General features: G+C 42.4%; 1 protein-coding gene across 11 annotated transcripts; it reads left to right on the top strand.

Moving 5' to 3' along the window:
• The first annotated feature begins 1,483 nt into the window (after positions 1 to 1,483).
• On the top strand, positions 1,484 to 9,091 carry wt1b (WT1 transcription factor b). Of its 11 annotated transcripts, none has more exons than XM_070909341.1 (10): positions 1,484 to 1,901; positions 4,083 to 4,205; positions 5,158 to 5,257; positions 6,639 to 6,719; positions 6,973 to 7,020; positions 7,164 to 7,269; positions 7,369 to 7,510; positions 7,815 to 7,904; positions 8,710 to 8,802; positions 8,970 to 9,091. In XM_070909341.1, the coding sequence occupies exons 1-10, from the start codon at positions 1,484 to 1,486 to the stop codon at positions 9,089 to 9,091; spliced, it is 1,323 nt and encodes a 440-aa protein (XP_070765442.1). The 11 variants fall into 11 exon arrangements, with proteins under 11 accessions (XP_070765442.1, XP_070765672.1, XP_070765740.1 ...); XM_070909419.1 differs by lacking the exon at positions 6,973 to 7,020 and adding an exon at positions 7,067 to 7,076 and having other exon boundaries at positions 1,514 to 1,901; positions 7,126 to 7,269; XM_070909494.1 differs by lacking the exon at positions 6,973 to 7,020 and adding an exon at positions 7,067 to 7,076 and having other exon boundaries at positions 1,514 to 1,901; positions 7,126 to 7,269; positions 8,710 to 8,793.
• Positions 9,092 to 15,563: the final 6,472 nt, after the last annotated feature.

Raw genomic sequence — 15,563 nt, forward strand, 5'->3', positions numbered from 1 at the left:
ACTTTGTCACTGTTTCAAGCTTTTAAGGAAAGGAGGAACCCGACTGCTTATCTGACAAATATTATAATGTTAAAAGATCCACAGCAGCTGTCTTGAATTTCTAGGCATATTCCAACTTACTGCATTCCTGTGTAGTTCTACATTGAGTTAAGCTTGAGTTAAGGTCAAAACCTCTATCTCTTAAGCACTCACACACACACACACACACACACACACACACACACACACACACACACACACACACACACACACACAGCTCCCCCTCTCCTGGACTAATAAATAATTATCCCTTTGTGTGATGTGGCTTTGCTCCAAGGCCTTGCAGTTTATGTGAGTTGCTTTTAGCAAAACAGTACTATTTCCAAAATTCAGAGCACATTTTCTGCACGTTTTAACATTTCTACATTTTGAGTAATAATTAATTTATCTTTATATTCATGTGATTCAATGCAGCATTTCTCAACTCTTTCATTTAGATTGTTGCCTCATCCAGTTGGTAACTTATTTTGAAAGTGTTTCAGAAAACAGATGAGTCAGAAGTGTCAGAAATGATGACGAATGTCTGTGAGGACAGCTCAGGTCAATAGTGTACAGATAACAAAACATTTCAGCGTTGCTGTTTATGAAATGACACTTTTTTTCCCCATCTTTTGTTAAGCTTTGAATATGTTTAATTTTTACTCAGTTTATGCACACACTGGAAATGGAATATTAAAATTTGACAAATCTCTGAGCGATAAAAACAATTAATTACCATTTTAATGTCTGCAAACGTGGAAATCTGCATGATGAAGACTTTTACTAACTACTCTTTTACTTACTAACTAATACTCATGTGGCAGTTTCGTGCTTTAAGTCTGTCAGCATGGTCCTTCATTTTCAGAGAAGTTCAATGAAAACCCCTCCCTGCTTTTTGCACACACTTATTCATACACTAACACAAACACTCAATATGAGCAACACCTAAATTTGAACAAAGAATGAAGAGCAACACCCGCTCATGCAAATGTGAGGTTAGTCAGAATCTACTCAGAAGTGCAGTCAGTGCTGGCCGGGGCAAGGCAAGGGAGTCATCTTCATCTCAGCCTCCCTCGCTCCTCCCCCTGTCCAATGAGTTACGCAGTATTTGAGCCTTCAGGAGAGTAAGGCAAGTCAGACATTATAGAGACAGAAGGACAAGGCACCGACTCCCACTCCAAACCCACCACAGATACCCAGGGAGCTTGAGATTTGGCATCCAGATTTTGGTCATCATCGCTAATTCATTGATTTTCATTGTTCAGTTTTTCACTTGTGGCGGGAAAGATGGCTCCTACAGTGTATTGTGACCACTGATGTTTGTTTCTGCAAAAGAGGTTCTTCAGGTAGTGTTTCTGTTAAACTTGCAGGAGTTTATTACTGTGTGACTTTTTAATCTCCCAGCTGTGCCTTCTACTGGAATACCGCCACTCCTTCTTTGGATTGTCTCGAACCGCCTTCACCAATGCTGACTGAGGCGTGTGGAGCCATGTCGATGGGGTCGGATGTTCGGGATCTGACCCTCTTGCCACCGGCACCTCCTGTCCCATCCTTACCAGGAGCTGGTGGTGGCTGTGGGATGTCCGTTGGTGGCGGCCAGTGGACCCAACTGCTGGACCTCCACCCTGGCTCTCCCTACAGCTCCCTGCCCTCCCACCACTCCCTCATCAAGCAGGAACCAGGTTGGGGGACCACCGATCCAATAGAGGACCCTCACTGTGGACTCGGGGCCTTCACGGTGCACTTCTCAGGCCAGTTTACAGGCTCAGGCCCCTGTCGAGTTGGGGCCTTCGGAGATCCATCTGCAGGTCAACCAAGGATGTTTCCCAATGGAACCTACTTGCCCGGCTGCATGGACAGTCCTCCTGCGCCCAGGAACCAGGGTAAGCATGCTTTTGTTTTCTGTCATCGGCTTAATGTTACGTACAGGGCAGCAAAACCACCACCACACAGCAATCAATAAAATCCATTTTAAAAGCCAGTGTTTATCTACATTTCCTGCTGTATGTGTTCATGATGTAACTCCATGTTTAAGGATCGTCAGCTGTGTTGTGTCTGAGCAGGATGTTATGTGCTGTACTGGGTCATTCTGTCCCATGTCAGGAATGGGCTTGACAGCTTTCTGGTAATGCTCTGGCAGAGAACTATATAACAGTTCCTGGTGTGTTCAGGGCTTTTCAGAAGAAATAAATGTTTGATTTTCAGTCACAACAACTGTAATGGCATCCGTATAAATGTTATTATTGTGTTGAATTCATAATTCAGTACACTAAAATTAGGTAGATCATTCATAAGGTTTCACCAGGATTTTTCCATTTGTCAAAGGCAAAGCCCGTAATCATAAACTTTCTAATGCGCCCAGCTAAAGTCCAAGTACTTTTGCAGGATTCACGTTCACACGCATTAAAAATAAATTGACTCAGTATAGCACCAACACAGCACTGGGTTAACTTTACCAGAACCCACAGGTTAAAAGCCACGTAAGACAAGGGGTTGTTTTGACCTGGTGTTAGTGTTATTCTTTATATTATTGTTGACTTATTAACCCAAAGTAAATGTGGTATGGTTGTAAACTAATCCACTCTAGCTCTTTTTAAACATGTCACTATTTGTTACTGACTGTTAATAATATGTGTATCCTTTGCAGTTTTGAATGTCATGCACATCGTTTTGTACAACTAACAATATATTTGTGACATTTTTACAGTAAAACTTGAGTTTTTAACACGAGCAGTAATATAAAAAATATCACTAACACTGGGTGAAAACAACCCATCAGTACTGGATAATCAAGTTAATCAAAAATACACATAAATAAAATCTATATAATGATCTGTTGAGCTACCAAAGTGAACATTGCAGTGTTCATACAAGAACCTTAATTCATCAAGTTAATCAAAATTAGCCACAACGGCAAAGATATTTATAATAGTCATCAGCTGAATAAATGACCTTGAAGTTTTGCATGATCACAATCACTGTGTTGCTCTGCTAGAAATGAAAATATAAGTCAAATAAAAAAACCTTATTAGGTTAGGCCCTTCATTGTAAAATATTTCTCTACAAGAATTCCCAAAACAAACTAGAACAAACAAGAATCAACTGAAAAGAAATCTGAAATGATGAACTCTGAATCATAAGCTCGATTTACTACTCCAAGCAACACCTCTGCGTGTTTTTAAATCCTAGTAGACCTGCACGAAACAGATCAGTGGGAGTTGAGCTGTTATCTGGAATCAAACGTCATTTCTGCTTCCTGTGAAGTGTTAACATAGATAGGATGTCTTCACCTTTACTGTAAACAATGCTCGTGTCTGTTGTCTGCTTGGGTTCATTACTCAGAGGTCACAGGTTTAAGCCTGCGTGTGCTTTCCGGTGTGACTTCTAGAGACAGTATGCAGCGAGTCTTGTTTGCTCAGTGGAAAGTAACTTTTGATGATGTCATTAAAATAAAAAAAAAATCTGCAGGCTGCAGGGAAGAGAGTCATGTGAGTTATTTTTCTCAGAAACTTTTCAACATCCCTCTCGGGCCTGACTCAGGATATAGCTGCCTGTTTACGCTGTATTTTGAATAGACATTGCACACAGGTTGAATGTGCTTGTGTGATCAATTCCACATAGCTTTCTCAAACCTAACATTCTTCTTTAAATCTATCCACCTATTACACTCAAATAATTGCAATGATAGCCATAACATTTCTTACCGTAACCATTTTTTGCAGTCTTATAACTGTAAATAAGCTAGAATACATACATATTCTACAGTAGCTCATCTCAGTACGTCTGTGGTGTGTTTGCCAAATTTCTTTTTCCACCTGCCATAAATATTATAACCACAAGGCCAAAGACAGATGGGGGGGGGGGAAAGAATATGTGACAAGGAAAGAGGATTTAGTAGTTTGATGAATGTCTCTACCAGGGGGATTCAGATAACTGACCAGATCCTGGAGTCTTTGCAAAGTTTCATGTACAGTCACTGGGGAGAGGGTAATCTAATGACTCGAACAGGCAAATAAGATCATTTTAGCTCCCCATAGCTTCTCTTTTTGTTTTTCTCTTTTCAGGTTATGGAGCGGTGGGTTTAGACAGCAACCCCAGTTACGGTCACACTCCGTCTCACCACACCCCTCAGCTCTCCAGCCTGTCCTTCAAACACGAGGACACGCTGTCACCGCCAAACAACATAGGTAACTGTCTGCGTCCTGAAGTGTTTTCACTAAATTGACTCGCAGACTCGGAAGACTGTCATGTCACAGCAAGGTTATATAAGTAACCCGTCATTTTTCATATCACAACAGGGTCGCTGTTATCCACTTTTCTTCATCTCCCTCCGTCTCTGTCTGCGCACACATTCATATACGCAGGCATACATAAACACACTCTCCCTCTCGCTCTTTAAGCACACGTATGGTTAATGACTCTGGAAATGATAACTTGAGGAAACAGCTTCATGTGACTCTGCTGGAATGTCAAAAGCTGTCTGGGGACCAATATACTATATGAACCTGAAAAGCACCACTGTTTCTGAGTGACCCGTTCTCTCTTTGAAAAGAAGGAGCTGTGCGTCTGTGCAGACATGCATGTAGCTACATGTGCCTATGTCTTCAAAATGAACTGGTATTCATTTTAATTATTACTATTTTTATAAGTGCACTCAAATGTATTTTGTGTCCGTTCTGATGAAGAGATCATCTTGAGATAAAGGATAAATCATTCTTGGGAAAGTCTTCAGCTTAATAATACTAGATAGTAAGCTGCTGAAGTGCAATGGAAAGCTGAACTTTGACGACTAGCAAAGTGAAGTGGAAACTATTTGTAGATTAATCAGTCGATTGCAGGAAACTTGATATGATTGATTAATTGTTAAAGTACACTTTTAATCCAAAATTCACTGTTTCCAGCTCCTCAAATGTGAATATTTGCCTGTTTTCGTAGTCTTCTCTGATAGTTAAATGAGTATCTTTGTGTTTTTTTGAGTGTAGATTGGACAAAAGAAGCTTTTCGAATATGTCTGTGTCTGGGGGAAAACATGCTTTTCACTATTTTCTGACATTCTTAGAATTGGCTGTTTAATTGATATTGTAAATTGTTAGTTGCAGCCCTATTTTGAAGTAACTTTTGTATTCTATTTATACTCAGTTGACCAGCAGTACCCGGCTCCTCCTCCCATGTTTGGTTGCCACAATCCTTCAGAATCCTGCCCGAGCAGCCAAGCTCTGCTGCTGAGAAACTACAACAGGTACGATTATTTCTCCCTGCATGCACTTATTGCTGCTTTATGTGACTCTTATTACCTTGAATTGCCTTTCGGTGCAGTTCCACTCTTCCCAAACGTTTTTCAGACTCCTCACTCATCAGTTCATATCAGATTCTTTCCACTAACACCACATGCAGCCTGCTCACTTGCTGGTAATATTTAGAAGTGTGAACTCTCTCTGATCCTACGTTAAGCCCTGCGTCTGCCTCTGCGCTGTCTGGATTGTGAATCCTAATTTGTTCTGAGGTTAAGTGCTGCCCACTGGTGCTCAGCGGGCCAAAACAAACAGTGAGTGATCTACTGCTGATGTGTCTGAGTCCACCCTGAGGAAAAACGAGGACAAAAGTAAAGGAGACAAGTTCACTGAAAGCGAAAGTTAAGTGGGGGGTTGGGGTAGTGAAGGCTGGGGATCTGCTTATTTTAACCTCTGAGTATGTTTCCAACTTGTTTTCATTTTGAAGCAAAACATCTCAAAGGGGTAAATTGGGATGAAATTCTTTGAATGCCGCCCTGCGATGTTGTTGGAGAAAAGGAACATGTGCAGCCCAAATACTGGAACAGCAGTTGATAAGAGGAGGGAAAGACTTTGCTGTTGTTACAGCTTATGGCATGAACTGGAAACCCTCAAACAAACACAGAGACATGCACATGCACACGCTCTCACATACACACAATGAATATGTGTCAGATATCAGTGTGTCTTTCCACAGTTTAACATAGTTCAGAGCTGATTAGTGAGCCATCACGATCCTTCCCTCAAGGACTTCTCAAGGAATGCCGTCCAGAATTCCCCCGAAACTGGTTCCCGCCTTTTAATGATACTGAGGACAGAGTGATGTCATGCACTGGTCCATGGTGTACTAGGCACGGAGGCACTCACCCCCGCAGAGTGCACAACCTCGTCTCCAAGTGTGTGTGTTTCTGTCAAATGTGCATGTGCGTGTGTGTGCACTACTGCGTGATCTGCCAAGGTAAAGAATGGCTCAGAGCCCATGTTTTTTAATGAAGCCAGTGAGGAGTGTGGTGGGTGGACAGGATGTGTTAATAAGCGAGCAATTTGGAGTTCCCCCTGAAAGGAAAGGTCTTCATTATCCACACTAGGGAAGAGAAATGACAGGAAGAATGCACAGTAACATAAATATTGTCTATGTTTTCTAATTTCAGGATTTCCCAATTAAGAAAGAAAGGAAAATAAAACAAAGACATACAGTATTTTCCCCTTCATGTGTAATAACCTCAGAGCTAACCTTGTTCCAAAAGCTTTTGATTTATTAATATAATAACATATTTTATTGCCTTGAAAACTAGCTCTTTTTAACCACAAATGTAAAATGCTAAAGACTGTGCTGTATGTTTCACTCAGTGATAACTTGTACCAAATGGCATCTCAGCTGGATTGTGTAACATGGAACCAAATGAACAGCCTGGCGTCTTCCATGAAGAGGTGAGCCTTTTTTTTTGTTTTTTTAAATAACACCCTGCATTTTTGCTTAGTCTTGACCAGTGTTTGTGGTGGTGCAGAGGAGGAGGAGGAGGAGGAGGAGGAAGAGGAGGATTTGACCAGATGGCTGTTGGCCTACTGCCTAGGGAAATCAGGAAGTGGAGAGGAGCATATTCATATGTGTGTGTATATGTGTTTGTGTGCAGTCTTGTGCTTCTGTTGTATGTTCTAAAAACTAATTTGGGTTTTTGCAAAGTGAGGACACTTTGACTGGACCGCACTTCTACGAGGACTTGGTTTTAGAGTTAAGTGATTTTAAAGAAAGCTATCTAGTTGTGATGGTTACGAAGTGTGTGTGCTGTGGAGGAGATAAAATGAAATATCAGTTTTGCACTTTGCAGATTGTCAGTGTTTTAATACATTTTTAATTTTGCTCCTGACCAACAGTGGCCATGCAACCAGCTACGACAGTGACCCCACAGCGCCACCCCCGCCCATGCTCGTCAGTGCTCAGTACCACATACACACACACGGAGTCTTCAGAGGACTTCAGGTCAGTCAGAGTCAACACACAGGCACAAGTACATACAGACTCACAGTAAATAAATACACAAAGTGAACCTCTCTCTTCTCCTTCTCCGCTTTCTTAAAGGATGTTCGGCGGGTAGCTAGTATTGCTCCGCCGGTTATGAGAGAGGCCAACGAAAAGCGTCCGTTTGTATGTGCTTATCCTGGCTGCAGCAAGAGATACTTCAAGCTGTCACACCTGCAGATGCACGGCCGTAAACACACAGGTGAGATCATGAGAGATGAAATAGGGGCCGTGTTTTCTAAGGGTGAAACAAGGGTTTTTATGCCCAGGTTGAATAAAATCCAGTCACATAAATGCATGGTGATAAAAGGTCAAATGTGCCTAATTTTGACATGATGGTGGCGCAGATGTGAAACTTGGCACAGGGAAAATACTGGTGGTATAAACGGTACTGATAACCATAACATCATGGAATTTGGATGTGATGATTATGATTATGATGTTGGTGATGATGATGATGATAATGATGATGATGATGATGATGATATGGGTGGTTTATTTTGCAGGAGAGAAGCCTTACCCGTGTGATTTCGCAGACTGTGGCCGCAGATTCTCTCGCTCAGACCAATTAAAGAGGCATCAGCGCAGACACACAGGTACACCAGCGTCAAGCTACTGTATGAGTTACATCCACAGCCATAGATTAATAATAAAAAGCACTTGGAAAGTTTTAGAAACGTGGGGGGACTTTACGTTGCACAATATAAAACACTTTAAAACACAGGGTGTGTATTTTATAGGCAGATCCAAGTATTTTTAGACTCAGCAGATTTAAAAATACTACAGAAATAGTATTTCTCCACCAGAATTGTATTCCTTGCAAGGTGGAAAAGGCCATGAAACAGGTGTTGGCGATATAAAATCACCAGAAAATGTAACTATACAGTTAGTTGAATTTTATCTTTGAATATGACAAATCCAAAAAAATCTAAACATTTTAGCCTCTACTTTCTTTGAAAGTAGAGGCTGTCATCGTTGTTACAAAACAGCTTTAATACTTGTACAATATAATGTAACCCAGCACAAGGATACCACAAATTATGGCTTCAGAAATTACAAAATTGTTGTTAACTATATGTTACCATATAAATTTGGGCTTTAGAACAAGGAGTCTGCTGCAGCTCTTATTTGTTCAAATATATGACCCAACATGGGAACGAGACATGTTTAATGTATTGATTTGATTAATTGAGCTTAAGGATTTTTAACTCAATAATGAATTATTATGTGTGAATTCTAAATGATTTGAATTTAAAAAGTGAATTTTATCTCATGAGAAACCACAAACAAAAATGTGTTGAAACTGTAAAATCTCCCTGAACACTTTTAGTTTGTAATGCTCACCCGACCCTCTTCTCATCTCTCTCTGCCACCGCAACGACCGATTGCACCGCTGTGCAGGAGTGAAGCCATTTCAGTGCGAGACGTGTCAGAGAAAGTTTTCACGGTCAGATCATCTTAAGACGCACACTCGGACTCATACAGGTAAAACAAGTGCGTATACCTTTATTTTCTACCTCTCCATTCTTCTCCTCGTGGGATTTTTTTGGGGTTACGATGGTCCACCTGGTTTTAATTTGTGTACAACAGAACACAAGCTTGAATTAACTCTAAAGCAACGATTTCTCTGGTTCTTCCTCGTTTGTCCCCCTCCTCGTCAGGTGAGAAGCCCTTTACCTGCCGCTGGTCCAACTGTCAGAAGAAGTTTGCCCGCTCTGACGAGCTGATGCGCCACCACAGCATGCATCAGAGGAACCTGACCAAGCTGCAGCCTGCCATCTGAGTGGGCGGGAGGAGGAGAAGAGGGATGAAGAGGAAGGTGACAATATGTTGTGCCAGCTAGTAGAGAAAGATGCTGGAGCCTGGTCAATGGTTGCGGTCCCTTGCCAGACTCGCTGAAGTGGCGAGCACAGCTGATGCCTCTCTCAGCCAGCCGACGCCAAAGAGACTCTGATGATCCTCGAGATCTTCTAGATGCACCTCAACTAGCACTCGCTCTTGTTATCTGACGTTAAAACTCAGACTGAGAGGGTACAATACCACAGTAATTCTGAGCCAAGAAGAAGATTTTTTCATGTGAGATGAGGAAAATGTTGATACACTATTTTGGATATTTTAGTACACTTGCACTGGCTTCTTTTTTTATTGTTAAAATTGTGTCACCTTGAAAATGTGCTGGACAATGTAAACTGGATTTAGGAAATGGACAATGTGTCTTTTCTTTTTTTTTATCCATTAATTTCAACACAGATAATTTGCGTTTTTGGGGAATATGAACATCTTTATATTCTTACAGTAGACATGATACTCACCAAATTGCTTTGTATATATGTGGTGTGTTTGCTTACCTTTATAGACATTCCTTTTGTATTTTCTGTGTTTTTGTAAGTTTATAAAATGTTGATTCACATCGTTGTCAAGGCTGTGAGTGTGTGTGTGTGTGTGTGTGTGTGTGTGTGTGTGTGTGTGTGTGAGAGAGAGAGAAAGAAGAGGTGTTGGTGTTGTCAGGTTAAGAGGCCACCTATGAGTGGTGGTGGGGGGGTTGACAGACACTAAAACAGCACCCCACTGTGACTCTGACAGGGTGCAGGTCTCACCCTCCTAAATCTCCGACACACATCTTCATAACTAGGAACATCTGGAGCCCGGTAAATCTCATTAGAAGAGACACATACCTCAGTGTCAGCTGGCTGTACTTCACTGACTGCCCCCTTCTGCATAGCCTGGGCTCCAACATACACACACACACACAAACACACACACACACACACACACACAGACACGCTCAAGTCCCTATTTTAAACAATAGCCTTGAGTTTAGGCATTTTACATCCTCAAGCCACATGATGGCAGTATCAGCCTTTTCAGTCCAGCAGATGTGACTGAACCCATAATACTGCTTCTACTTATACACTTCAGTCTTCATATAGTCCACATCCAATTCAGTCGCGCCCTTAGTGGTACTGAGTGGCCACAATAAATGTGTTAAAATCAACGAAAAGTAAGACACAGGAAAGCACGTTCAGAGAACGGCCCGGCCCATCAAATATACATGATGTGGATGGAGTTGTGTGTCAGCTTGTGTGCAAGTCTATAAGAGATGAGATGATTCAGCTACAGCAGGTGTGTTAATAAAATATGACTCAATGTGGGAAGAAAGAGCTGTTGCATGGCTCTGTGGGCTAATGATGTCACATACCTGGAGAAGCCATGTAAACACGCACATACAGGTGTGGTATATTTAGTTGCTGGCTACATGTTTCACACATGGAAACCACAGCGCACATTTTACTGGAGGGGCATTCATTCGAACGCAACAGAAACACACACATGCAGGATGTAGACACACATTTGCTCATTTCATTTCCACGGCAGATCTCGACAACTTGCCAGACCAACAGAAAGATTAAAATGTCGTTCTCCTGTTTCAGGGTCACAGACCGCTCATTTGAAGTGGTGATTCAGGTTGTTTTCCAATCCACTTAATGGCTGCGAGGTAGTATCTCTGTGATGTTCTGTTTTTCTCTGCTGCTTAATCCAATGCACTTTGATTAAGAAGGGCTTCTCTTTGTTCTCTCTCTACAGGGGCGCCGGGAAGTGGAGGAAGATCAGAGGGACAGCAGAGTTGAACATTTTACTCACTCCAGTTCATTCTTAACTGGAGACTGCCAAGGCTGTGCAGAGCGTGAGGAACCCGTGCTTTAAACGTCCTGCCATCATTATCACACACACACACACACACACACACGCACTCAAAGAGACACTGACCTGAACCCTACATTGATCTACATTTCTTACATTGATTGAGAAAGTTTCTGAGATAGTGGGGAGCAAGCGTAATCTCTGATAACACAAGAAATGTCTGCACTCAGTTCTGCCAAACGTTACCACCAATCTGAATGCATGAACACACATATCCACGCACACGCACACACGCCACCAGATGCCCCCTCAGCTGTACTGCTGGCTGTTTGCCTTCAAGGGGTGTCAGTGTGGGTAATCTCAGGTGACGTACACCTGGTAACGCACAGCCCAAGACATCTGTAGGACAGCAGGCCTGCTAGCTTCGCGGCCTCCATATCCACGTGCAGCCCCCCCCCCCCATAAAAAAAATCTTTCTTTTTGAATGCAAATGTGATATAACCTCACTGACACAATGAAAGCCAAGAAACAAGCATAGTTCATCCCATATATGCAAGTTCCAACCCTCTTCATGCTTTAGAGTTATATTGAATAATGAATCTTTCCGGTTAAAGAGTTATATTATTTTTCAATATGTCAGTGACGTCCCAGGTGCATGCAACGTCACTATAAAGCTCCGGCTGTGGGCCAAAAAGACGTTATTGAACCTCCGGGAGCAGGAAAGGTCAATGCACATGTAGTGCACAGAGGCCTCTGTGAGCCCCAAGGGATTGTTAACAAGGTCAAGGCCCCAGAGAGGAAACTTAACAGGGTTACAAGGAAGCCTGCATGCAAAAACAATGTTACACCAACAGGAGGCGCTATCAGGGACTGTTCAGATGTTAAGTGAAGCATGTTCTTAGTTGTATTCCCAGACAGCGACCCCCCCCCCTCTCCTCCTCCCCTCGGGCTAGCTCTCTTGTGCAGAGCTGCTGCTCCACAGTCTGAGGGGCCTTGGGGTTCTTGGGGGTATTCCCTGTGGTATAGCAGGGAGCCTGAGGGGCTCCGGTGTGTAGGAGCTTTGGGAATGCAGAGGCCTTGGGGGCCTGGAGCTCAGATGGGGCCTAGAGGGTAAACTTTCTCACTCAGGGAGCAGAGATGGAGCGGATACAGAAAGACAGCGAGGGGAAAACACCTTGAGAGGAGTCTGTCAGATATGCAGGCAGCAGCCGGGAAGATCCCATGAGGGAACACAGGCACAGAAACACAAACACACACATGAATGTATACTCAAAACCAATATGTGGGCCAGTAAATAGAGGGTAGAGCCAGAGCTTTTTAAATATTCCCCTCTCTCCTCAGCCATCCCGTCTTTCATCTTCTCCTCTTCTCTCCCTCCTGCTGTCTCCTCTATTCCGCTGAAAGATATTAACGCCTAACAGGATTAGATGTGTCTCTATCATGTGAGACACAAGATCACAAACCGACCCAAGGCCCCCCTGGGGAACAGTGGGATGGGAGGGTGAAACAAGGCCTCGTTTCCCCTCTCCTCCCCTCCATCCCAAAGGTGTCCAGATGCTGGGACACGGGGAAAGAGGACCAGAGAAAGGAAAGAGACAAATGTTGACAAATGGAGCGAGAGAGGCGTTTTGTCTAAAGATGTCAGTCTCACTGGGATCGCATTGTCTCCACCCTCACTGGCATGAGCTCCAAAACAACTCTGCTGTGGGCCACTTTTCCTTGTCTTGTAATTAAAACTTGAAAAGTTTCTGCGTATATCATATAAGATATGCAGTGACCTGTCAGGGTGAGTGTGCGACTGAAGCAGCGGAGCAGCTGCGTAAAAGCTGTTTGAAACTGATTTTGAGTCGTCCTGACCTCAGTTCAAAGGGCTCCCATTACTCCAGAGGCACTTACAATCAGTTACCAACTCACTAGGTTTATGGTTCCTAAATTGAAATGTATTGCTCTTTAAAGCCTCCTCTCTAATTGTGTAGTCATTAATGGCCGATTCCGTATCTACACCGCGTTGATGGGCACATAAAAACTCATGATGATAGACGAGCACAAGTGCACTTGTTAAACAGGAGGGGAGGCGGCCTCTTGTTCTGTCTCCTCACCACTAGGAGGAGTAGAATCCCGTGATGGGAGAGAGAGGGAGGGATATCCACTCTCTCTGAGATGGCATGAAAGATTGATGGATTCCTTCAAGCTTCATTGTCCAGAAGTGGAAACATGCGAGGCGCTGAATTAGCCTACATTCACAAGACACGCACATACAATCACACAACTTGCACGAACACAGAAGGGATGGTTTGAGCATTTTACAAAAACTGAGGTCATGAGTCCAAGTTCACCCAACGCAGCCGGAAGATTTTGACCACACACCAGAAATTTAGATTTACTCACTTAACTATTAAATTATATTTTCCATAGATTTTAATTTCCTACATGATGGTATGATGGAATGAAATGCAGCCTTACTCCACACTGCCAGGAATAAAATTCTGGTGGAGAAATCCTGAATTCATTATTTATTGCCCTAAAAGTAGTCACATTTAAACATATTGAGCCTTAAAATACTGGAAAGACTGTGTTCGCTATGGGGTTTAGAGTGAGACTGAAGATGATGAAGTCCATTTCATCTTTTATTGTTAATTTTGTGATGATTTAGGCGCTACACTTTCTAGTGATCGGTTCCTCTGGATGAATGATTATAAAATATGTGAGCTATGTTTTTGTGGCAGATTTTATTTGAACAGTCTGGGAGAGGAGACAAAGGCCTGTGTGCAATATAATGTAAAAAGTTATTTTCACTGACAAATATTTCACCTTTGCAACAGCTTTTTTGGTGACTCAAGTCCATTTGGGCTGATGCTTGTATGTGCATGACACAATGAACAACACAAGGAACTAACTGGGGCCTATAAGCGACCCTCATGTGCACATTTTTGACTGCAGGATGTGAAGTCTTCCCTTTTAGGTTGGTAAAAGAATGACAGAGGACATGACCTAGTTTATGAATATATTCCTACTAGCATACTGAGAAGTAGAAGTAATACTACAAATTATGATGGTGACAGCCATGGTGTTATTATTCTAAATGTTGTGCTCCACAAAGAAAGAAAAAGTTCTTCTGTGGGCAGTTACAGATATGTATTTGGCTCATTGACTGCAGTTTCAGCAATAAAACTATAATTTGACCTCCAATGGGAAGAGAAGCTGTCTCTTGAGCTGTCGTGTTAAGGCAAAAAATCATATAAAGTTCCCAATCAGCTTGGTGAATGTAAAATGTTTTGTCTAAACAGCTTAATAATGAACAGAGATAGTACTCTTTTTCTTTTTTTGCTATTATGCATGTTATTATATAATGGGCAGAAGAGCCTGTTATGAAAGCCTCAGCACAGGATGGGTCAGATGTCCCAAAGATCATTACAAACATCACCCTGGGCTACAAATCCCCCGGGTAGAAGGAACAAACACAAGAGATAAAAGACAAAGATGAGGGGGCAGAGATATATTCAGATGAAAAATAGGGCATCGTGATGATAAGAGTCAGAGAGGAGCAGGGGAGTTGGGGATAGGGGTGAAGGGGTACACTGTATAGCTTGTTATGCAGGCAGTCATTTTGGGATTGCTGCTGTTAATTGCTGATATGGCACTGGCAGTGTAGTATGAAAAAAAGCTCTTTAAAAAGGAGATTGTTGGTGGACAAGACTAAGTGAAAATTAAACTGGATTGGGGGGGCTTATAGTCTTAGACGTTAATGTTCTACACTTTATGACCCTCCTCTCCCACTGTCTCCACCCTGTTTTCACCCAGAGGGCTCATTACTATCAGCGGAGAGGGGTTGATCTACGCAGACACTCATATGAGAGCTGTCTGAAGGCATTACTGTACACACACTCCCCCAGTGTGAATGATTAGGAACCTATCATAAACAGGAGGGGCAGGCTGTTGAACATGACCGCGAGGCAGGCTGCACAGATCAGTCCATGTGCCCACATCTTGCTCAGGCAAACACACATTTGGTTCTTTTACATCTCTGTGCACCACTAATACTCATCCACCTCCACTCACACATTGGCCCGGACCGCACAGATGCACCCTGACACATGACAAACCTCATATGCTATTTGGAGGAAGTACATTGAGCTACTTAGTGTTTTAGGCCTCCCAATTATTCAAATGTATGATGCGAGGCTGACCCCCCCACTCTTTAGCAAGGCAATAGAGCAACCATTAGATTATCTAATGGACATTATAAAGACCAAAAATAACAAAAAACCTCATATGTCACTACAGGCAACACCTCCATTTTGAATTATCCTCAGACCTGGAGCTTTTTGTCAGATGAACAAAGAAGGAATTCATCTGAAAAGGAATTTGTTTGTACAAGTGGAGCCACGCCAGAATTTGGTAACCTATTTCTGCAAATCTTTATGAAATAGTCATTGTTATTGTCTCGTTGCCCTCTCACAAAGTTATTCAAACCTGGAAAATGTCATAGAGATTTATAGAAAAGTAAAAATATCAAACAGGACCTGAATATTTAATAGCTTTCCAGAGATTTTTGGCTTTTCTGCAGTCATGGTCTGAGAGTGTTTGAAGAAGGTCCTACATCACAGCAGAGC

This window comes from Enoplosus armatus, chromosome 1 (genome assembly GCF_043641665.1).
Source record: "Enoplosus armatus isolate fEnoArm2 chromosome 1, fEnoArm2.hap1, whole genome shotgun sequence".
NCBI classification, from domain to species: Eukaryota; Metazoa; Chordata; class Actinopteri; order Centrarchiformes; family Enoplosidae; genus Enoplosus; species Enoplosus armatus.

Bases quoted from the DNA above. Each gene is read 5' to 3' on its own strand.
- wt1b (XM_070909341.1), top strand. From the start codon at position 1,484: ATGCTGACTGAGGCGTGTGGAGCCATGTCGATGGGGTCGGATGTTCGG. The intron at 6,720-6,972 runs GTGAGCCTTTTT...GTTTTTGCAAAG, and splicing joins CTGGCGTCTTCCATGAAGAG to TGAGGACACTTTGACTGGAC. The intron at 7,511-7,814 runs GTGAGATCATGA...TTTATTTTGCAG, and splicing joins GCACGGCCGTAAACACACAG to GAGAGAAGCCTTACCCGTGT.